The following is a 25,578-nucleotide window of genomic DNA, read 5'->3' as shown; positions in this document are numbered from 1 at the left end:
AAGATGACAAATTATATTTAGATAATTTTGTTATATAAAAACTATACTAAATTAATGGTGTGAATTCATAAATAAATTTGTCAATATTCTAAAATTTATAAATGAAAATAATAATTTATTCTTTTTTTTAAAGACATTTCCTACTTTAAAATGTGAAAATTCATAAGGATCCACACAAACTAACGATGGACATGATATATGTTTAGTGACAATTTCCTCCAAGCAGAAGAAAAAAATAGATAAGCCTTTTCTTTTTCAGCTAGCCATTAGATTTACATAAGAAATAAATCCAAATATTTTTTTTTTTTTGTCGTGAATCCAAAGATTAAAAATCACCATTTTATGGGTACCGACCTTTTTTCCCAAAGGATCCAATATTTTGTTTTTTTTGTGTCGATAAAGGACCAAACTATAATTTCCTTTCTTGGGCTTCAGCCTATAGGCCTATATGTCTCTTATATCATGGGCTTAATTCAATTTGGGCTTGGTCCTTTTCTTAAGCAACAATATCAATGTATACTCTAATTTAACTAAGTTGGGTTTGTCTAGTAATTATCTTGCTAGTCTTTCTAAATTAGTGTTGGAAATTCGACTCTTACCTTATATATACAACAATCAATTGATGCTAGTTTTTATTTTTTAAGTTTTTTTCCTTTGGTTTTAGATGTAAAAGACAAATGGTAAATGTGTGGCCTTATAATTATTATGATTTTATACTCTAGCTACACCCTTGTTGCAGACACAAGGATTATGATTGGGCAAATGCACATGCTAAACCAAGTAAACCATACCCAATGTATAAAAAATTAATTGATTGACCCAATAATTATTAACTCAATATAGTTAATTGTTATCTCTAGCTAGCAATGTATGTTTGAATAAGACTTGTGTCTGCACGGCACCGGATCGAATATATGAACAAAGAATCGTCGAAGCGAGAATCAATGAGGTCTTTCTAAATTAAAGTAAGCCAATCGTGATTTTAAAATATTCTTGAATTCACATGGTAGATCTAATTCTTTTTTTTTTTTTTTGGGTGACTTTTGGTAGATCTAATTCATCTATAATTTACTGATACTCGAGATTTCAATACAAGTTGCTGCATATAATTTTTTTTTTCGTTTCACAAGTTGATGTATATTTAGAGTAGCCAATTTCAGGAATATAATATAATTTACCATTGAAAATTTCATCTTCTATTGTCGGCAGTCTGTACGATATTCCTCCTACCTAATAACAACTTAAACGTTGACTTTTGTTTAATTTATTTTTAAAATAAATTAAAAACACATTATAACATAAAACAAGCTCAAAAAAATCTAATCTATTATAAAAATATGCATTTAAAAAATTTAAAATATAAATAAAAACATATGAATTATTATATTTAATATATTTTTTGTTTTTTTTTACGTGAATTTTATGAAAATATTTTTTTTTATTTGTCTTATAGTAACATTATTACAAGAATCAAATTATAAATCTTTTAGTCATAAAAAATTTGAATATTATATTATAAAATTATTTATCTAAAAACTTAATTAATAAAAGAGACATATATATAAATAGTTAGAGTACTGTTAAGTTTAAGTTAATTTTAGGATTTACCAAGAATTAAACTTTTGACCTTTTGAATCTAGAACTCTAATATCATGAATCCACTCATCCCAAAAACATAATTTAACAGGACAATGTCACACTAATGGTCATATCTCTAATACTTTTTAAACCTCTATTGTACACATTGTACGTTTAGACCATTGACTCCCTATACTTTTTCAAATAGTTATTCTTATTACCGTTCATTTATACAACTAGAACTCATCAAACAACCAACAATATTTATGAAAAAAGTTAAAAACACCCTCATCTAATAATAAGACATAAGTCGAGGGTTTGGGATTTTTTTTAACATTTTTTCCCCAAGGGTTATTAGTTATTCACTTAGTTGATGAGTTCTATTTGTACAAATATCATTCTGGAAAAAAAATTATCTAGAACAATGCAAAAGAATAGTTCACAATATTCAATATGATACGCGGCTTTTGCTGAATTTGGAATGTAAACACATTTCTCTTCTTATTCCTGTGATCAAACGGACTAATCAACTAAATCAAGGTTCATGCATATATATTGCAATATAATTATCTATGCGCCTTTATTTTTCATTTTCTTCTTAAGGATCGAAGACGAAAATGGTGTCATTAAAAACAATAATTTTCAACTTTATAGTTATCCTTGCTTAAAAGACATTTTTCTTTGAAAAACAAAAATTGAGGGAGAGTGAATCATAGATTAGTCATCACCTACTCCAGTATATTATAGGCAAAATATTGACTGTGCCACGTGAAAGATTTCTCTACATGCACAAGCGTCTGTTATAATATATTATATATTAGGAGAATTCTACGGTGACTATCAATTTTTGCCTAACTTTTGTTTAACTTATCTTTTGTGGTAAGTTTTGAATTTTTAAAAATAATTTATTTTTATATCTTTTAAATTAAATATTAATTTTTAACATTTTTTAGTAAATAGACACTACTTTTTGAACATCATAGCATTCACCTATATATTAACGAAAGTATATTTTTTATTCTTTAAATTTGTTAAAAAATTTTAAAAATATTTTTTAAATTTATTTTATTTTATTTTCGTACTAAAATTTTATAATTTACATTAAATATATTTTTAGTGATAATTTTTTTAATTTTAAAATTAATTCAGTAATAATTTTATAAAAATTTTATAATTCGATAATTTATAAAATTTAATACAAGTAAATAAAACATAATTATTATGTATTATTATCGAATTATAAAATTTTTGAGACAAAATAAAAAGATTAAGATAAAATTAAAACAAAATAAAATTTAAAATATTTTTAAAAATTTTCAATAAATTTTAAAGATAAAAAAATATATTTTAGCCTATATATTATAAACTTAAACTACTATAAGAGTATAAACTAAAATGTGATTATATTACAGTTCAACTTCAACACTGACGACACATCCTTTGAGCTGGCTCCGAAAGCTCAACCCTCCTTTAATTAATTAATTATTCTAAGAGATGCTTTCCCACTTAAGATTATAAATTAATCAAACTGTTTATATATTTCTTTTATTAGTTTAAAATTAAAAAAGTAATTTTATAATATAATATTAAAGTTTTTATGATAAAAAATTTTAAAGTTCGATATTTGTTATTGTAAAAAAAAAGTATAAAATAAATAAAAAATTTATATAAAAAATTTACATAAATAAAAACAAAAAAATTTTGTATAAAAAAATATATTAGAAATATAAATATTTATATGTATTTATTTATCAGTTTAAATTCGTGAAAAAAAATATTACCAGACAATATTCATTTCCCATAACATTTCTTCGTTTTTCAATTGAACCAATGATATTTATATGAAATTAACACGAACTTAACTGATCCGTTCGTTCATATTCAACGAAAATTCCATAAAAATGATAAGGATAATCTAATAAGGAATTGCTTTTATTTTTCTTTTTTAACTTATATCAAAACATCTGGTAAAAAAATATACAACCATCCATTCATTATTTTTAGGTGAAAACTCAGGTACAGTTGATTTTACGTGAAGTTGATAATTAAGAGTTGTCAAATGATTTGACTAATTTGACTAAATTTTCATCTAACGACTCTCAACTATATATCAACTTCACGTAAAATCGACTGCAATTGAATTTTCAACTTATTTTTATTGATTCAGTACAATCATCATCTCATGAAATAGAAATCATATAAATAACTATAAGTATTAACTAATTAACTAAATAAAATATTTTTATGTTGCCAGAATGGCAGTAAATATGAAAAATAATCCTATGTCAGCTTAAAACAGTGTATTAAAAAATAAAAAAAAAAAAATTGTAGCAAAATCAAAATACAACATAAGGAATGTGCTTAGGCCTTAGGGAGATATTTTAGGAAAGAAGGTGAGATTTGAATGTGAAATATATCGAATCTACATTTAGACATATAAGACATCACTGTAGATCGAATTGTAGACTTTTTTGTGATGATTGCCTTTAAATCGTGACGGTGAATTATAAAAAACTATACTTATAATTAATCAATTATTTATGTACGTCTATATATATATATATATATATATATATATATATATATATATATATATATATATATATATATATATATATTGAATTATAAAATTATACTTATATTAATTAATTATTTACGTAAAATTATAAAATTATACTTATATATTATGAAACGAAAATCATTATTCTTAATTAATATTAGATAAAAGGATAGAAATTCTTGTTTCAAAATATTACTTATTAGATATATATAGGAGCTGTTTATATAAATAGCTTCTATATATGTCTAATATTATTGATCGATAAACAAAAAACGTATAGATCATCAAAAAAGAAAAAAAAACCGTAAGAATAGAGAAATTTATATAGATAGATAGAATTATTTTTATATAAAAAGTTAAAATTCAAGTGATATAAAATTAACATATTATATATTTTCTATTTTAAAATTACATGCATCATTTTTAAAAATTAAATTTAAATAAAAAATGAATTTACAATTAAATATTATAAACAGGATAAATATTTTAAATGTTAAAAAATGTAAATCAGACAAATATTATGAAGCAGATTGATTGATGAAGTAATAAAAAAAAAAAATTATTGGAGATATATTTATTAAAAAATTGTTAATTGCACATAAGTAGAGAAAAGAAAGATTAGGGATCATGGAGGCGACAACGTGCCCAAGTTGATGTATTGCTCCGGGTTTTCAGTCAACATTCAAATGGTTGTTAGTATTATTTTTGGGTCAAAATCAAGGCATAAAACAAAATAAATAATGATGTATAATCACTTATTATAATAGATCTAGATATAGGTACAATAATTTAATAATGTGTTAGATGTAGTTTATCTAACAATTTAATTGTTTGGAATAAATAATTTTATAATATAAAATTAGAATTTTTTATTACCAAAGGTAATAACACATTTTTTAATTTTTAGTATTTAATTTAACAGAAATTTTGATATATATCATATAAATGTGAGTGTAAATAATATTATATTGATAATATATTAATTTTTTATTTAAATTATAATACTAAACAATAATTCTTATTAAAAAAAATTAGAAATCTTTTGTAGATCATTATATAATGCAATGGCAATTTGAATCCACAACGTGTATAATAATATTTAGGGACAAGTACTATTTTAATTTTAAAAATTTGGAATAAAAAATAGTCTTTAATTTTTTTTTCAATACTAAAGTCAATAATATATGAGATAGTAAAGAGTTTTTTCGTGTGTTTATTTGTCACTGGACTCTCCCTTTTATTTCCTATCTTTGGAGGAAGTGAGAGAGATGGTGTGAGAGAGAGGGGTGAGGGAGGGGGACACTAAATGGGGTAGAACTAGAAATTTTCAGAAAATAGATCCTAGGATTTAAAATTGAGAAGAGTACCAATGAGTAGAAAACGTTTCTTTTTCTGTTTTTGTCAATAATCTGTCGAATGATATTTTAAAGAAGGAATTATTTCACTTATTCTATTGGACAAGACGAATCAATGACATCTATCTGACTCGAAAGATGAAAAATAAAATTGTGTACATATTTGCATTTATACGATATATGACAAAAGGAGGAGCGATGAAGACCATAACTGAAATGCATCACGGCAAGCAAGATTTTCTTCGATAAAACTGAGCGTGAAAACAATTTCTAACTGATTCCATATATCATCATCGAATTTGGTCTAAGATTTGAAAACCAAGTAAATGCATTTTTCGTTAACGAAGAAGGAAAAAACTTCATTTTCAAATTTTCATCATTGGCTAAGTTTTAAATCTCAACCAAGTATCAAGCGACATATTCAGTAGTCGATTCTCCAACTTTTCCAGCAAATTTTTTGATTATCTTTGGATTTTTTATCCCTCTTGGCACTTTAGTCATTTTAACAACTTGGGAGAATGCAGACACAAAGTGGGGTCGATTCATAAAACCAACATTCAGACCGACTCGATTAAGAACTTTTTCCACAATTCTAGTGACTTGATAATGTTCACCACCATGATTAGGACATAATCTGGCTAGAAATTCATCAGCATTTTTGACCATGGGGAACTATATGAGAATTTTCTCTATTAAAAACATTGTTTTCGTTTTGAAATATATTTTCCAATCCTTCATTATTTTTCTTGGCATTATGTCTTTCACCTTCCTCATAATCTACAATTCGAGCAATACGTTCGACTTGTCTACCAAAATGTTCGAATTTTGATTAGTGATCAACCATCATCAGATTTAGTATTGTGGTCATTTGTTGAGTCAATAAATTGACTAATTCATGATGACTTTCCTCTACTTGTTGTCGATATACTCTCACTGAATTAGCAGCATTCGAAGTAGAGCCCACAATATAGTCACCAGAATATTCGGAATGTTGTTGTGTGTTTTGAGAATTATTCTCTCCATTTACACTTTCAAATCGAATAGGAGGAACAAAACAACTCACTGGTGGGGTATAACTAGGAGGAAGACCATAAGGAGGCCAACCGGTGATTAATGGAGGCTGGAATGGTAGCAAAGTGCCACGTGGACGAGTATTACGTCCAACATTTTCAGTTTGAATAGTTGTAACTGCTATGCTTTCACTCGCAATTGCACCTTTCGAACGTGAAGTCACGTCCACTTGTTGCACAATTACTGGTTTAATTTGACATTTTATCAGCCATGTGAATGATTTTTTCACTTTGGAATCGCATACACCAAACGACACGAAAAGAGTAATTTGACACACTTCAATTTTTAGAAACTGTCCCATCGGGCGTGCCAATTTGTTTTGTCGATTTTTAGCAAATCGATGGTGATTCGATATCTAGTAGTCTGAGAGTGAAAGCTACTCCTCTTTGCAGGTACCAATTTTCTAAAAGTATATCAAAGTGTCTTTGATTAAACGGATATTGGGATAAAAAATAAATTAAAATTTGTAAATAGATAGAAGAAACGAAGAAATAGAGTTTTGAAGAAAGAAAATATGCTGAAATTGAAAAGTGATGCGTTGAAATTAAAAGAAAGCAATAAATTGCCTTCGATTGAGTCAAAATGGCTTTGGCATAAATATTAAAAGTACAGAAATGTAAATTAAATATTGAAAGTAAAGAATACTTAAACTTGCTTGAAAAATAAAATTTACAAGAAGATAAATTGAAAGAGTAAAATCATGAAAGGAACCATACAGAAAAATAACTCGATCGTAGACTCAGGAATTCTCTAGGAATGTGATTGTGCTTGAGTGTTTTCTGAGTTAAAGTTTCAACCCTTATTCTCTAAAACTTCATAGTATTTATAATCTACTTTTAGTAACTGACAATTAATTACAATTAATTACAAAATCACAGTCTTGAATGCATACTCCTTGGTAACCATTCCCGCCTTTTGACTATAAACGTTACCCATGATTTCCTCGCATGATGAAAGCCTTTAACTTCTCCACTACCATAACTGCTCGATCCACTTATTCGAATATCTTATTCGATTACCTGTCTTGAATATCTTGTTTGATTAGGCCTATTCGATTTAATAAAGTAAATGTAATTGAATCCGCGTCGATTATCTCCAGCCCATGCTTGCATGTGTATCTTTTCGAAAACTGCCTATGTCTTTGACCTCTTTATTACTTCGAACCAATTTACCTTTATCGAAAATATTTTTCGATCAACAGCCATATGTCACAATGTTATTTGTACCACGTGTCAAGCACCCATTATAAATACACCAAATTAGTCCCTCACTTTGCATGAAGTGACTCATCTTAGTCCCTGAAATTGAATGTCGTGCATCAAACTAGTCTCTTCACCAGTTTTTTCTCCTTTTTTTCTATAAATTCAAAATTTTCAATATCTTTGAATCCATTAATTTCAATTCTATTTTTTCACATGTTATTTAAATATAAGTGTTTTTATAAAATAATTTTTTTCTTGCGGGCATCCCTAACCGTCGTCTTGGAGTTGACGTGAAGACGTTTCAAGCACCCCACTACCATCTTCGATCTCTTTCGTCTAGACTAAAGAGGTCAGAGATAGTAGTGAGAGTGCTTGAAGTGCCTTCAGTCTAGTCTATTTACACACAACGGAAACGTGTATTTTATAAGAACCCAAAAAAATGTGTATTTTAATTTTTGATTTCTTGTTAAAAATACATGTTTTTTGATGAAAAATGTGTTTACTCAATCATATAATTTTTTTATAATAACATATTTATATATTACAAAATTTACTAATGTAAAATTATCATAGAAAAATATTATATAATTAAAACTAAAATTTTAAAATATTTTATAAAAACACTTGTATTTAAACGATACGTGAAAAAGTAGAATTGAAATCAGTGCATCTAAGATATTGAAAAATTTAAAATTTTAAAAAAATGAGAAAAAACTGAGGAAGGAACTAGTTTGGTGCATGACATTCAATTTCAATGAGTAAAATGAGTCATTTAATTAATGCAAAGTGAATGACTAATTTGGTACATCTACAATGATGACATAATGGATGACACATAGAAGAATACTATTGCGACACGTGGCACAAACAGACACGTAGCCAAATAACATTGTGACATGTGGCACAACCATCTATATCAGCATGCCACGTGTCACTATTCAACACATCATCATAACATTATATGTGGCCAAATCATGGAGTAACACGTGTCACTAACAACCCACGTCATCAAGCCATGTCATTATGTCGTTAATAAAAAATGAGTTAGGGACTAACATGGTGCATTTTTGTCAATCTTAGAAACATAATTGGTGCAATTAAAATCTCAGAGACGATTTTTATGCGATGCCAATCTCAGAGACCATTTTGATACGTAACTCGTCAAATTATTCTCTACAAAAATACATTATTACTTCTAAGTACTTCTTCATTAATACTATCATCTAAAATTAAAAAAAATTATAAATAATAATAATAATCAAACAAAATTTAAAGCGGCCATTATTTATCAACAACAAAAATTAGTTAACAATTTAAAAAAAACACAAACACCCAATAATTAAAAGGACAAGAATAAAAAGAAGAATGACCACACTGTATTATATATTCTTCGTATCTAAAAACAGTACCATAAAAAATTTCATCTAAGCTAAATGGCTTATCCAAAACAAAAAAAAAGGCCTTTTTTAAATTAGAGGAGAATTTGTACCACAAGGATTAACACAATGAACAATTAAATAAACAACACCACCAAGAACAATTAAAATTAAAGTTATACAGTAATAACACCAACAATTAAATCACAATAATACAATAAAAAAATTATATAACAGCAACAAATTTTTTTAAAGATTAACAAAGATCATCAAGATTTCATACTTTTAGCACAATTTTTTTTTTAGCTAAAATTAACAAAATTTTGAAAACCAAAATTAATAGTACAAACTCAAAATCAAATAACTTGATTCTTTATCAAGAAACAGAATTAATCAACCAAAAACAAATAAAAATGAGCATAAGTCAGTATCAAATTATCATCAAGCAGTAAACCAATAACATAATTAATTAACTAAGAACAAACATGAACAAGCCAATAACAGTATTATAGACGTACAACAACCAATCATCTCATAATACAGTCAACATAGATATAATGATAGAGCAATATTAACAACAACAAAATTCGAATTAAAAATATCATAATCAAATCAATCAACTAATAGAACCAGAGCACATTAGAATCAATATTTAAGATTAGCCACAATTCTAAACCACAATAATAACTAGCTAGTGATAACAATAATTGAAAAAAAAAAGTGAAAAATCACAGATTGACTAACCAATTAAAACAATAATTAGTTAATTATAATTAAAAAAAATTCTAGAGAGAGAGCAGAGTAGCAGATAAAGCACAGAAGGGGACAAAGAGTAAGACGGAAGGGCTGACGCAGCTAAAGGACTTGAGTGCGGTAGAATAGAACCGTCGCGGCGGGATAGTGGCTATGCGATGGAGGAATTAGGCGAAACTTATTGCAATGGCGACGATAGATTCGAAGTTCAAACGGTAGCGAAAATGACCGTAGTACAAAAGGTAGCTTCTAGCAGTTGCGACGGCGACAGTAATAAGACAGTAGCTTAACGGAAGTGAGGGAGGAGCTCGAGATGAGAGGTAGAAGTGAGAGGAAAGAGAAAGAAAAGTGTGAGTAAGTGAGAGAGAAAGACAAATAGCTAAGATTCTTTGAACAAACAGCGCAATTTAGAGCCAAAATTTAAAAACCAATTAAGTATCAGTTCGGTTTGATTAACTAATTTTTGATTGATTTGATAGTTCAATTACAATTTTTTAATTCAACGGTTATAATTTTTGACCAATTTATCCTTTTATTTGTTCTCGATTTGACTGGTGTGACCAATCGATTCGAACTAATTGGTAGATCCTTAATTCATACCATAAACCAACATATTATTTGCTTGAGATCTATTAATTTTTACGAATTCTGATATTAGTAGAGACGAAAATATCAATAATATAGATTGATTAAATGTATTTTTTTGAGATTGTTTATGTATATATGCATCTTCTGTATTAACTATAATATTGTATTTTATTTATCTCCTTCGACACATATATTTCTATGTAGAGGAGATCCCCGGGGTGGGGAGGTGACACTTGATAAGGAAATTATGTATGTTATTTGCTAGTTTGATAGGAGACAGAGAGACTAGAAAAATCGACTCAGCAGTCTCCTGTTCATGACGCACAATATATCCAGCAATTTCCGGACTGCAGTGTTTAATTTTAATATTATTGGAATTAATAAAAACAATTATGAATCATATTATTGTCCTTTCTTTAGTGAATAAATAAAAATAAAAGGTGGTGTTTGCACGCATTTCTAGCTAGCTATCTATAGCTACCGAATTCTAAATCAATAATTAACCTTGGAAAACACTTACGGGTTGCATTGCATTATTGTTCTAGAAGTAAAAGCAATTAAAAGTTAATATTACCAAGTTGATTATTAGCAATAAACTACGGACATTTCGTTGAGTTGCTGTATTTACATATCGGATATATTTTGGACACGACATTTATTGATACTCGTCTGATACGTGTATCTATCGTGTTCAATTCTGTTTTAATAAAAAATAAATTTTTTTTGAACACGCCTGAATACACTTAAATACTATCACGTGTCAGTGTGTCCAGTCTTATTCTTACCATATATTTTAAAAATAAATTTAGATATAATATATTATTAATTGCTAAGATAAAAAATATTTTAAATATTTTATATAATTAAAATAAGACATTAAAAATAATTTAAAATTTTAATTTATATTTTAATATCAATAAAATATTAAAATATCATTACAATTTATTTAAAAAATACTTTTTATTTTATATATATGCATGTTCCTATATCATATAAGATTTTAAAATTTGCGTATCAACGTGTCCCATATCGTATCGTGTCCGGTGTGTGTCAGTGTCATTTATCATAGATTATTAGTTATAGTGAAAATGGTAGAGAAAGAAGGCTATAAAATGAGGGAGGGAGTAGCATTGTAAGAGCATAACCCAGAAGGAAAAGAAAAAATGGCTTCTCTTGTAGTGTCTTCTCTTACTCTAGCAATAGCCATAATCCTTTTCACTTTACCATGTGAAATCTCAGCTTATAAATACCCATATCTCTCACCACCACCACCCAAACATGCACCTTACCACTACCCATCTCCACCACCACCACACTCACCACCGCCTCCTTACCATTACTCATCTCCACCACCACCAGTTCACAAACCCTACCCTCACCCCCACCCAGTTTACCACTCTCCTCCACCACCACCAGTTCACAAGCCCTACCCTCACCCTTACCCAGTGCACCACTCTCCACCACCACACAAGAAGCACTACAAGTACCCGTCTCCGCCACCACCGGTGCACAAGTACCCTCACCACCACCCTCATCACCCGGTGTACCACTCTCCACCACCACCAGTCCACCACTACGTTCCCCACCCAGTTTACCACTCTCCTCCGCCACCACACAAGAAGCCTTACAAGTACCCGTCTCCTCCTCCTCCAGTTCATTCTCCACCTCCACCTACCTACTACTACAAATCTCCCCCTCCACCTCACCACTACTAGATACAGTGCTCATTAAATGGTAATAATAAAGTTTTTCATGCACCACCTAAATTTAGATGAAAACTCAGGTGAAGTCTTACATGAAGTTGATATCTAAGAGTCGTTAGATAAAAATTTAATCAAATCAGTTAAATCATCTAATGGCTCTCAGATATCAACTTCACATAAAATTAACTGCACCTGCTTTTCACCCTAAATTTATTATAAAGTTTTTTATTTTTCATGATTAACATTTAGTCAACCTGTCATCAATAACTATATATATATATATATATATATATATATATATATATATATATATATATTTTGTGAAAATTTAAGTAAAATTGACTTCACATAAAGTTAATACTTAAAAATTAGACGTAAAATCGATTTCACTTGAGTCACCGTATTTTTTTTATTTTTCTCTTTTGACAAAAGAAAGAAAATATACTTAATTAGTTGGTTTTCTTATATTGACTACAAAATTTCTCGGTACATCAACGACTATATCATCATACGTAGTTACGGTAACTATTTAATTTTTAGCAATTTTTGAAAGATATTATTAAATAATATTTTTTATTATTTAAGAATATTTTTAATTTAAAAAAATAAAAATATCGTTAAAATATAAAAAAATATAATTTTAATTTTAATAATATTTTTTAATATTATTAAAATTAAATAGTCAATATAATCGTTACTATAATTTTAAACACCATAAACTCTATATATATAGAAACATGTTATTTTAACAACCAAAGATAGTACTATGACTACTATCATGATCGAACATGCACTCAAAAATCCACATCTTTGTATATTTTTTTTTGCAGGATCTAATAATATGCGGAAAGAGTGTGAAAGAAAGAAGGAGGTGAAAGTAGGTGGCGGAGCACTTTTCCAATGCATAGAGAAGAATAAGAGAGAAACTATTACTTTTGCATTGTCTCATAATTTCGTTAATTAAAGTGTTATTTGACTATTATATTTTGTTGAGAAGCGCGTTTTAAATTTTAATTTATTGTGATCTACTTGTTTGTATTAGACAGTTGTAAGGCACTGCACCCCTCAATACTTCTGTTTCTAATAACTATTCCCTCTTTCGTGGCGGGAATAAGTTTCGTCACTTATATTGTATTCCATCTGTAAGGTTTTCGTATTTAAATAATCATAAAATTTTTTATAGTAACGCAAGTGTGATGGATAAAATCTCGATGTTATTAACATAATAACATTATTATCGTTATCACGCGTTTCAATACCCTAGACTGCATGTAAAAAAGTTGTAGACAAATAGTATTACAGCACATAACTCGAAGTTGATTAAAAAAGTTATATATAGTAGTCCAAAGTTATCGATATCGATATCTATATATACAACACTGCAAGTTGATTATTTATTAAATTAAATTAAATTAAATCAGTGTTATCAGACCTGTGCTCGTTCACCAAAATTATAATGAGAGCACCAGCATATAAGTACGTTCGTTCCCAGAATAAAGTTTTCAAATTTTCTTTTAGGCATATTGGGTAGCAGTTGCGAAATTTCATAGGAAGAGATATATTGAATAAAAAGTAAAAACAAAATATAATTCAAGAGTTATTTTTTAAGTTATTATTTAAATTTAATTTTATATAAATTAAAAATTAAAAATATACTTTTAAGATTTTAATAGTTTAATATGTATTCGAAAATACTGTATAAAATTAAAATGATCAATAATCGTATTTGAAGTAAATTTTGAAATAATTAATTTTTAACTTAATATTATTCAGTAAGTTATTTAATTAATAAGTTGCTCAATAATTTTAAATATTACTCATTATTGAATTTAAAATAAGAGAACTAAAAGTAATTAAGTCTCTATACAATTAAGTCAATTATTATCAGGAGGGACCTAATTTAAAAAAAATTAGTACAAAAATTCAATTAAAAAAAATATAAAAACCTAATAAAAATTTTGCGAAACTATTCGAACAGTAATTAAATTTTTTTTATTTTGTTAAAGATAGATAATTTTTTTTTTATTCATCGAATAAAATTGACCCAAAATCACCTTAAGACAGTGGAAGAATGAAAAATCCCATCGTAACCAAATTATAAACAACCAAAAAGAAAAAAAAAACTTTAGAGAATTTGCATTTTCATTTCCAAGACGAATTTGCATCCATCTCAGCCTTCAACAAATTTAAGAATATGAAATATTTACTTCTATAGACCTTAAACATTAGAGAATTTGTCCTTGACAATAATTTCCATTCCTATTTACCCAATATTGCTAAGTTAAAAACTTTTAGATCTTTAAACTTGAACCTCCCTGATTTATAGGTCGACAAACAATACTCCATTTCGCTCAATGTAATTTTCTTTCTGATTCTTATTGTCCCTATCAAAACTACATAATCATTTTATAAATTACATCAAGTAAAGTTTTTGATAATGTAAAGTAGCTAAGAGTGGAGATAGGGATAGCTGATGCTGATGTCTTAATAAGAATTTTTCTGCCACTAACCGATAATAAGGACCTTTCTCTATTGCTGTAATTTCTTAGTCATCTTATCTTTTAATTACATAATTAAAAGTAACTTTTTAATATTTATAAACTACAGAAGAGAGACCTAAATATTTGTCTTGATTGTCCTCATGTGAAATTTGTAATAATAAAGTTGCTAATTGATTTTTCATTCTTTCGGAAGTATTATCGTTAAAAAACATAGATGATTTATCTAAATTGACCACTTATCTACTAATTTGACAATAAATATTAAGAGTATTAAGTAAGTTCAGACAGTCCTCTCGCGAAACTCTACTAAACAGTATATAGTCATCTGCAAAGAATAGATGATTAATCTTAGGACATTTTTGGTTAAATTTCAAACTTTCAATTTCATGTTTTTGTTCTTCTTTGTGGAACAGATGAGATAACTCTTCTGCGCATAAAAAAAATAGAAAAAAAAAGTCTGTTTATCGAAATTCTCTACCTGACTTGAAAAAACTATGAAGTTGACCTTCTACAATAATATAGTACAAAACAGTCGTCACACTCTCTTTCAACCAATCCATTCACCTTTTATAAAAATTCATACTCTTCATTATCGTTTAGACAAAACTTTACTCTACTCTATCACATATCTTACTCATATCTAGTTTAAGAATTATCTCATAATTATCATATTTCTTGTTCTTTAAATGATGCATGAACTCAATAATTATAATAAGAATTTAGGCACAAATTTATATATATAATTGCAACTAATTAACATTATTTTTTTAATAACTTTTAGTTAAAAATGCTCAACTCACTTTTTTTCTAAGATATAATATATTCATTCCTTATGAAAGAGTTTAATACATTAAGTGACTTCACCTCACTTATTCATTAGTTTTTTGTAAATAGTATTATTTATTTAAGAATAAAGTATTATTTTTGTTTTTAAGATTTAAGGTAAGTTTTAAAGTTGTCCATAATTTTTAAATTGTTTTATTTAAGTCCTTAATATTTTAAAATTGACTCAATGTTGTCCTGCCGTTAGAGATTTATTAACAGAATTGACATTGGAGTAAAATTGAAATGATTTTAAAATGTTATGAATTTAAATAGGACAAAAACGTTAGAGACAAAAATGATACATAGAAATAAATTTTAATTTTATCCTTTAATAATATCAATCTTTTACGGTACATAATTATTCAATTATTTTTCTATCATAACTAAATAAATTCTATTTAATCACATTACTTTCATCCAAAATAAATTTATTTTTTTATAATTTTATTCTTAAAACTTTTTATTCATCATGAAATATTTGTAGAATGACTAGAATCGCATTACTTTATTTTATATGTGTTATTTTTCCTCAAAAATTTATGTACTAGTCATTCTACAAACATTTTATGATGAATAAAAATCTTTAAATGTAAAATTATAAAAAAATAAATTTATTTAGAATAAAAGTAATGTGATAAAGTGTAATTACTTAGATGTGATTAAAAAATAATTGAATAATTATGTACCGTAAAAAATTGATATTATTAAAAGATAAAATTAAAATTTATTTCTATGTATCGTTTTTGTTCCAACGTTTTTGTCCTATTTAAGTTTCTAACATTTTAAAATCGTCTCAACAATTTTGTTCTGTCGTCAGTTCTATTAACAAATCCCTAATGACAGGACAATATTAAATCAATTTTCAAATATTAAGATTTAAATAGAATGATTTAAACATTAAACACACTTTTAAAATTTACCTCAAACGTTGAAAAAATATAGAGCAATGAATGTGATTAGATAATAGTATTAACTCTTTCTTTTTCATTTGAAAATAAATAAATAAGTAAATAAAAAACCCTCAAATTAAACTTGATATTCTCTTAATCTCTTAATGGGGGAGAATAACGGAATTTTGGCTCCCGAAGTCAATATGCTTTTTGCTACAATACTTTACATACCGAGCTTTAATTTGAGCACCGTTTGGTGCCACACTTCCCTTCATGCACTTGCTGACTTTTTACCGATATACCCCTACTCACATTATTATTGTTCATCCACCACCAAGAAAAGAACCCATCATTCTATGTCTCTGAAACTCCACATTGAGGTGCGCTCCGATCACACCGAAACAAAAAGACTCTGAATTAATGGAGGCGTGCATTCCATGCACCATCAGCATGCAGGTGCAGTGTTGTGCATCTTAAGGGACGCATCTTTGCCACTTTCTAAAATTAAATGGTATTTTTAAAACAAAATAATTTTTCATTTAATCCTTAAAATTTTTAGCATCAAAATATAGTTTGGCATTTACAAATAACTTAATTGGTCTTTGAATTTACAAATCGTGAATTTAGCTATTTCATTCCTAATTCAATTGCCATTTACTGATACATATGGTTCTGTTTGCGCGACATAACTAAAATTTTAATATAAAAGTTTAATATAATCAAACAGATGTTTTAAATTAATTAATTGAGTTCATTTTAATTTATTAATTTTATATTATTTATGGATTTTACATTTTTTTAAATTCTTTTACATGAAATAGTACAATTCTTTAAATTCTCTTAAGAAACTCATATTCAAATAAATTTTCATCATAGTTAATAAAAATTACTTTTAATTTACACACGGTTAATTTATATTAAAACTAACTACAACATTGAAATTAATTTAATATCAATAAAAGATAAAATTCTTTTGATAAAACTAACAAAACATTATTACAAGTCAATTTTGTTAAAAACATATTATTAATGTCTCTCCCATTTCATCTTTTTCTTTCTTCTGTAAATTTTTCTACCTTCATCTATTATTACTATCACCACCAGAAAAAAAGTAAAGAGAAAAGAAAAAGAAAAAAAAAGGAGCATTAATGATTTAAAAAATATATATATATAATTAATATTTTGTAAGTGCTATCAAATAAATTTTATTTTTTATGGAGATTAAGTTATAATTAGTTTTGTAAGCGCTCATAATTTTTAATGATAAAAGCATGTTAATTTATTAATGCATGAATACTTTTAATTGTTTTTAATTATTTTTTTGAATAAAATTAATAATTTTTTTCTTTTTATTAAGATTCTCATATTACTTTTAATTAATTTATTGAAGTTGCTTTAAACTTCGATTTATTTAAAAAAGTGTTAAAAACTTAAAGAAAAAGGTCGAAAACTAAAGAAAAGAACAAAGAATAAGGAAGAATAAGCACTCAAGGTCTAAGAAAGCACAAGTGGACATGCAACACGTCAAGCAAAAAATAAGTCTAGAGATCTTGACTTTTTCATACTCTAACAAGAATAATTTAAGTCATAGGAGTCAAAATAGAATGGTTCTAATAACATTAGAAAGTTAGCATCTAGAGTTTTCCAACGATATATAATAGTTTATAATAGATGTTCAATTTGGATCGCAAACGACCCTTATTTTTTAGCTCCAAAAATAACGCAAAACCAAACATTCTACATGGTCATATCTGGTGTGCAACACACTAGAACCTCCAGGGGCCATCAAATTTGGGTATTCCACACATCCATACCTGACGTGCAACACGTCAGAACCTCCCAAGGACATTTGGATTTGGCGTTTCGCACGCCAAGACTGGCACTCTACGCGCTAGAGGAAAAGACCTCTCGGGGGCATTTGAGAGTTGGCGTTTCGTACGTCAAGGCTGGTGCTCCATATGCCAACAATACACACGTCTAGGGCTCCTTTTATTGGCGTTTTACATGCCAAGTATAGGAAGCACTCCATTTTGAAATTCCTTCTACACAACCTCTAAAATTTTTAACAACATGTTAATTTGGTACATTAATTTGTTGTAATTTAAGTTTTTTGGTCAAGTTTCATGTAATCGAGACCTATTAAATTTTTTAAAAGCTTGACTGCTACTTCTAGAACCCCAAAATTTTTAAATTGAACTTGTTATTGTCGTTCGTGAAGATGTTGGGGAGCGAGTCAAACTTATGGGAGGTCTAATAGATCTCAATCACATAAAATCTAGGTGAAAAATTCAAATTTTAAAAAGTTAACGTGCAAAAGCAACACGTTGTTCTTGAAAATTAATTTAAAGATTAACGCAAATTATTATTGTAAATTTTAGAGTCCAAATTAAGTCAATTACAATTTTGGAGATAAATTTAAATCCAACCTCAAATTTTATAGACCAAATTGAGTATTAATTCATGAAAGAATATTTAATAATTTAACATCCTAGCAAAAAATTTGTTAATCTTTATAGAGCTAATATCTCTGCCGACGTCTCAATTTTCGTAAAAATTAAAAAAAAAAATATTAAAAGATCATTATAATTTATTAAATATTAATATCTAACTAGTAATCAAAATCAATAAATTTTGATAACCAGTTAACTTTTTTCATTTTATAAATCTCCATTTTAGCTCATTGTCGCAAATACCCTTTTCTAAATTTTTTCCCCATTTTAATGAAACTAATTTTTAATTTTTCCACTTTTCGTAAAGCAGCAGCAAGAAGAGTGCAAGACAGGGTTCCTAACACTTTATGAGTTTATGACATGATGGAACATGTACGTACCAGGAGAAAATTCATATCTGGGGGAAATACTTATATTTATTATACATTTTTATAATATATTTAATGTATATTTAAAGAATATTCTAGCTTTAGGTGTATATTTATTTTTGTCAATGAATTATAACTCAAATGGCATAATCTCCTAATACTCAATTAAGAGGTTCCGGATTCGAGTCTCCGATAAAAAAAAAGGTAGGGCCGTCAAAATGGGCTAAACCAATCGGGTCAGCCCGTTTACCCGTTTAAATGGGCGGGCTTTGCCCCTAAAATTAAGCCCGTTTAAATTTCGGGCTAAACGGGCTGAGCCCGATTAACCCGAAAAAATTGACGGGTTAAACGGGCTAGCCCGCGGGCTAAACGGGTGGCCCGTTTAATTTTTTTTTCATTTTTTTAAAAAAAAGTAACACTTTTAGCTAATATTTTCCCGATCCGACCCGAAAATCTGACCCATCAACTAAAAAAAAATTTTTTTAAATGGTTTTTGACCTAAAAGTGGTATTTTTTGTCAAAATATTTTTCAAAAAATAAAATAAAATGATAAACGGGCTGGCCCGTTTAACCCATCGGGCTGACTATAAACGGTCCGGACTAAAAAATTTTGGCCCGCGAATAAAACGGGCTTAAATGGGCCAGCCCGTTTAACCCATGGGCTTAATGGGCTGGGTCTAAATGGGCCGGGCTAGCCCGTTTGACAGCCCTAAAAAAAGGTATATATTTATTTTCTATTTAACATGTTTTAGAATTTATTTTACTTATCTATAATATAAAATTATAAATATATATTATTATTTCAACTCTTTCCTTTTATTTGGAAAATAAATAATATTTTATATAATATTTTTTGTCAAATACATAAATTAAATATTCAATTTTATTAACATTTTAACAGAAATTAAAAATGTTTAATTATTGTAACATTTTCAAGTTATATTATTCTTAATTACAAAATAATCACGTCAACCACATGTGAATGTTACAATTTGAGAGTTCTTTTTTCTGCATTATTGCTTCCTTAATTTATAAACAATTTCTTGATTTAACAACTTAGACATGCATGTGACAAGATAGTTTCTCAGAAGTATCAAATATATTTAATTGTAAGAGAAAGATATAGAAAGTTGAGATGTTATTATTGGCAGCGTCTAAGGTCCGTTTGAAAACTTTAGAATTAATTTTTTTTATTTTTTATTTATAAAAAATAATAGTATTAATATTTGGTATAATTTTTAAAGTTAAATTATAATTTTTTAAAAAATTATTTAAAAGTATATAGAAAAATTAAAAAAATAATTTTTTCATAATACTTTTATTTTTCATCACATTTTTATAAAATAAGTATTTTTAAATTTAAAAATTTAAATATAAAATAATTTATTTATAAATTATTTTTAATAGAGTTATTTATTATTTAAATTATTTTATCAAAAAGAGTTTAATTAAGTTAATTATCTAAATTAAGCCTAAATCTAAGCGACTTTGAGATATCCTGGGGTAATAATACTTCTGCATTATTTCTATGATATTATTTTATGTTATTTTCCTAAGGCTTTAAATCAATTGAGCTAGTGAAGGTATTAATTCAAACAAGTGTTAACTATTATCATATAAAACTATTTAACAAACTCACGGTATGATAAATCATCACTTGTCTAAACAACATAGGATTCAGAAATTTGATATTATTTAAAGGATATGCCAATATATATATATAGCAGAATTTTTATTGAACTACATATATAATAATATTCCTATCCATATTCGTTATATTAACTTTTATAATACCATGGTTGTCTTTTTTTTTTTTTCGAAAATCAACATTTTTAGATTAATTTTTTTCGGGATAGATCTTCTTATTTTTTTTAATTATTTTGTAAAGTATGACTTTTTTGTCATTTAATTTAACATCTATGAAAAATAGTGATACAAGTGAAATATTTTAGACCTATAAATAAGTATCATCTCTTGGGTCCATAAATAAGAGTCATTAGTCATATATGAAAAGAGATATCACAATATATACATTGTACAATACTTTGCAATAAAGGATTCTAAAATCAAAGAGTTTTAGTTTTTTTTTTTTCCTTTTTGTTTATAAGGCTGCAATTTTTCTTCTCTTCTGTAGTATATTCTGTCACTGCTTCTGTTAATTTTTTTTAGCCTGAACCATCTTCACATAGTATCAGAGAGCTAGTGTTGTTGTTGTTGCTCTTCAATTCCTTCTTGTTCGCTGTGAAATTCATTATTGGCTTCATTGAATTGTGCTGGATTATTGAATTTTTTTTTATTTTGAGATATTTATGATTTGATTCTAACGTATTATATGTTTATGTTATTTTTTTATATTTTATTGATTATTTGTGAATTTTTAATCATAAATTATTAAAAATTATACAATTTTAAAATTTATCAGCTGAAAAATTATTAAATTTAAATATCTAAGATGGTATATTAAATTTTTTTATAATTTTATCATATATTTAATTAAATTCCAATTGAATTTTTAAATTATTGAACTAGTCACTCTACCATTTCATTGACCAGTTCTTACAACCTCTTGATTTTTTATATGTTAAAAAAATATAAAAAGAGTTATATGAAAAATATATCAACATCATTTTTCTTCCATAAAAAGCTTTGCGTCCAGCGTGGTCCAAAAAGGTTAATGACAAATTAACAATGACCAATAATGTAATCCAATATCCAATATAAATGTGATAAATGAATAACTAAATGTATTTTTGTTTTATTCTTTATATTATTTAAAATTATAAAATTAAAGTTAGTTAAATTTTAAAATTTGATTAATTTTAATGGATAAATTTTATCTGTTATTTAAAAAAAATGATTTTTGGATTTTTTTTATAAAATTAAATAAAAATATATTTTTTATTAAATTATAAGAATATTTTATTAAAGATATTGATATAATAATTTTTTTAAAAAATTAAATACTAATGTGAATAATATAATCCATGTGTCATTTTATTATTTGTCTATATTTTTATCGTATCGGTACGTATGAATTTATTATTGTACCAAAGTAAATACCTAATTTAAATTAGATATAAATATATAATTAAATGATTATATATTAAAATTAATTATTTTATATGTATACCAAAATTAATTATTAATTTACTATTCGTATAAAATATACATGTATGAGAATATATAAAATAATATATATTTATATAACAAATTTATAGAAACTGATTTAATAATAAATTTTTTTTATGTCGATAAGAGTATGTACTTTTGGAAATAAGATATTTGTACAAAAATAATCTGCCAAATTAACATTCCTACCTTATAATTATTGTCCTGTTTGTAATATATTAACATAAATACTAATTTATTTCTAAATAAGTCTTCACTTTTAAAACTTTCACTTGAATTAAAAATAGTTAGAATATAATGTGTTAGAGTGACAAAATTAAAAATGTATTATTATGGTACTTTATGAATAAATCCTGGGCCTTTATACACATATAGTACATGATTAACCATATGGTTTATTAGATAATTTTTATACTTTTAACCTTTCAGATCTAGAATTTTAATACCATGTCATGATACCACTCATTTCATAGGTTTACGCTAATAGAAAGGGATAACACTAATAGTTATATCTCTAATACTCTCTAAACCTCTATTGTGTGTATTGTACAGATAATCCATTAACTCCTCGTACTTTATCTATATAAAATAAGAATATTAATTATGAGATGGAATATATAACATGGTTACGTTCTAAGAAAGTGATGACAAGCTTGCTAGCTAGCTAGATGTGTTATGAAAAAAAGTAATAAACAAAGTTGGTTGTTGGGGGTGGAAAGAAGCTATAAAAAGGGAGTAAATTAGCTGTGTATGAGCATACCCAAGATCCATTTTGAAGAGAACATAGGGAGGAAAAATGGGGTCCCTAGGAGCCTCCTGTCTCACTATTTCATTGGCAATAATCCTTTTGAGTTTGCCAACTGAAATCTCAGCCAACAAATACTCATACTCCTCCCCTCCACCACCCAAGAAGCCTTACCACTACCCTTCTCCACCACCACCAGTTCACTCGCCGCCGCCACCCCCTTATCACTATCCATCTCCACCACCACCACCACCAAAGAAGCCCTACAAGTATCCATCTCCACCGCCACCAGTCCACTCACCACCTCCTCCAAAGGCACCATACCACTATCCTTCTCCACCTCCACCGCCAAAAAAGCCATATAAGTACCCATCTCCACCACCACCGGTTCACAAATATCCTCATCCACACCCACACCCTCACCCTCACCCAATCTACCACTCTCCTCCACCACCAGTTCACAAGCCCCACCCTTACCCCCACCCAGTCCACCACTCTCCACCACCACACAAGAAGCACTACAAGTACCCGTCTCCGCCACCACCGGTACACAAGTACCCACACCACCACCCTCATCACCCGGTGTACCACTCTCCACCACCACCAGTCCACCACTACGTTCCTCCGCCACCACACAAGAAGCCTTATAAGTACCCGTCTCCTCCTCCTCCAGTTCATTACTACTATAAATCACCTCCTCCACCTTATCATTACTAGATAATATATACTACTACTTTGCATGCATCCATCAACCCTGCACATGGTAACTAATCAATCTTTCATATATATAGTGCATTCTATAATGGTTATGACTATCACACTCTTAAAATTAACTGTAGTTAAAATTATTATCATATTTTTTATTATTTAGTAATATTTTTTAATTTAAAAAAAATATAAAATAAAAATATTTTTAAATATTAAAAATATAAACTTAATTTTAATTATATTTTTTAAATATAGTTAAATTTTCATAGTCCATCTTAACCATCAAATAATAAATCTATATTAATACGATATTACTAGAAAGACAAAAAAAATAATGAAAAATTATTTTATTTAGATTTTATTAATTATTATTATTATTAAATAAGATTAATTTTTAGTTGTTTTTGATGAATTTTTTTTAGTTATAAAATATTTCCGTATTCCTAATTAGAAAGTTAAAACCAAAATTCATGTTATATATTATGAAACATGTTTTTTTTTTTTTGGATTAATACTTTGTTTTGTAAGTAATCAATGTAAAATCAAGTTTTCATTTAATCTATCTTTTTAGATTTACTTTCAGAGATAAAATATGGGACTACTACAAATCAATTAATGTAATGCGAATGTTTGTAGGATCTATACGCGCAAAGTGTGGAAAAACAAAGAATAATGTCATGAAGGGGACCGAGAATACAAGAATCTTCTGTCAACGTAGATCTCGTCATAAGTGCTTGATTATTGTTTATTGCATTTCTTAGTTATTCTCATGTGTTATTAATTAGTATAATAATGTTGTATTAGACATACATCTGAGCTGTACTTAGGCACTGCCCCCTCTACGTATTGGCAGTTGCTTTGCATGTATTGATGTAACTAGTGTAAAACCCGGGCTTTGCCCGGGACAAATATTATTACGTTGTAATAAGATGTTGGTGATTATCAATTAATATTAAATTATTTTTATTTTCAAAAATTTTTTGTGTATAAAACTTATATTTACTGTCCATAAGACTATAATATCAAATACTTTTAAAGGAAAAAAAATCTTATTATGTTTTTCTAGTTTTTAGAAATTAAAATAATTTTATTGTATTTTTTTATATTAGTAGATTATATTTAAGTGCAGCAGTTATTATGTTTATATATTTAAATAAATGGTATTATTTTTTGTTATTGTCAGATAACAAAAACAATATTCAAATGGTAAGAGAAATAGTTTATATTGTAATCTTACAATGTATGAATAGCAAAAAAATAGTATTTAATTATATTATTAATAAAATGAAAACTACTAAAAAAGTTGTTTACATTGTAATCACGTTATGTCCAAGTCCTATACTTAAACCACTTCATTATATTTAGATATAGTTTGTTTAAAAAAACATTAATATTGTATAGAAATGAATTAAGTGATCAGTCAATTTAGTTATGTTGACGTTCAATTTGGTTTGAAAAAAATTAAGTGATCACCTCAAAACATAAGCAAAGAAATATAATAAAAAGCAAAAATAGATTATAAAGAATAGAGAGCAAAAAAAAAATAATAATAATAAATAAAATAAAACAAAAGAAAAAGAAATTCTTGGCTCATTCCAAAAATCATATTTTTAAATGACTATACAAATTTAGATATAAATTGAAAAGACAGACTGTTTTATGTATAGTAACATTAAGTAATTAAAGTGTATATTATTAATATCTTTTTTATTGTTAGAATTTCCTGGTATCTATCTATTATAAAAAAGGTGATTATTTTTAGTTGTTAATTGTATC

General features: G+C 27.0%; 2 protein-coding genes across 2 annotated transcripts; both read left to right on the top strand.

Moving 5' to 3' along the window:
- The first annotated feature begins 11,611 nt into the window (after positions 1-11,611).
- LOC112712684 (uncharacterized) lies at positions 11,612-13,372 on the top strand. Its single transcript, XM_025765619.2, has 2 exons — positions 11,612-12,217; positions 13,017-13,372. Exon 1 carries the CDS (start codon positions 11,647-11,649, stop codon positions 12,196-12,198), a length of 552 nt encoding a protein of 183 aa, XP_025621404.1. The 5' UTR covers positions 11,612-11,646; the 3' UTR covers positions 12,199-12,217; positions 13,017-13,372.
- A 9,716-nt stretch (positions 13,373-23,088) lies between these two features.
- On the top strand, positions 23,089-24,778 carry LOC112712683 (uncharacterized). Its single transcript, XM_025765618.3, has 2 exons — positions 23,089-23,857; positions 24,439-24,778. Exon 1 carries the CDS (start codon positions 23,146-23,148, stop codon positions 23,809-23,811), a length of 666 nt encoding a protein of 221 aa, XP_025621403.1. The 5' UTR covers positions 23,089-23,145; the 3' UTR covers positions 23,812-23,857; positions 24,439-24,778.
- Positions 24,779-25,578: the final 800 nt, after the last annotated feature.

The sequence above is a fragment of the Arachis hypogaea genome, chromosome 9, assembly GCF_003086295.3.
Source record: "Arachis hypogaea cultivar Tifrunner chromosome 9, arahy.Tifrunner.gnm2.J5K5, whole genome shotgun sequence".
In the NCBI taxonomy this organism is placed as follows: domain Eukaryota; kingdom Viridiplantae; phylum Streptophyta; class Magnoliopsida; order Fabales; family Fabaceae; genus Arachis; species Arachis hypogaea.
This window is presented reverse-complemented; position numbering and strand designations above follow the sequence as displayed.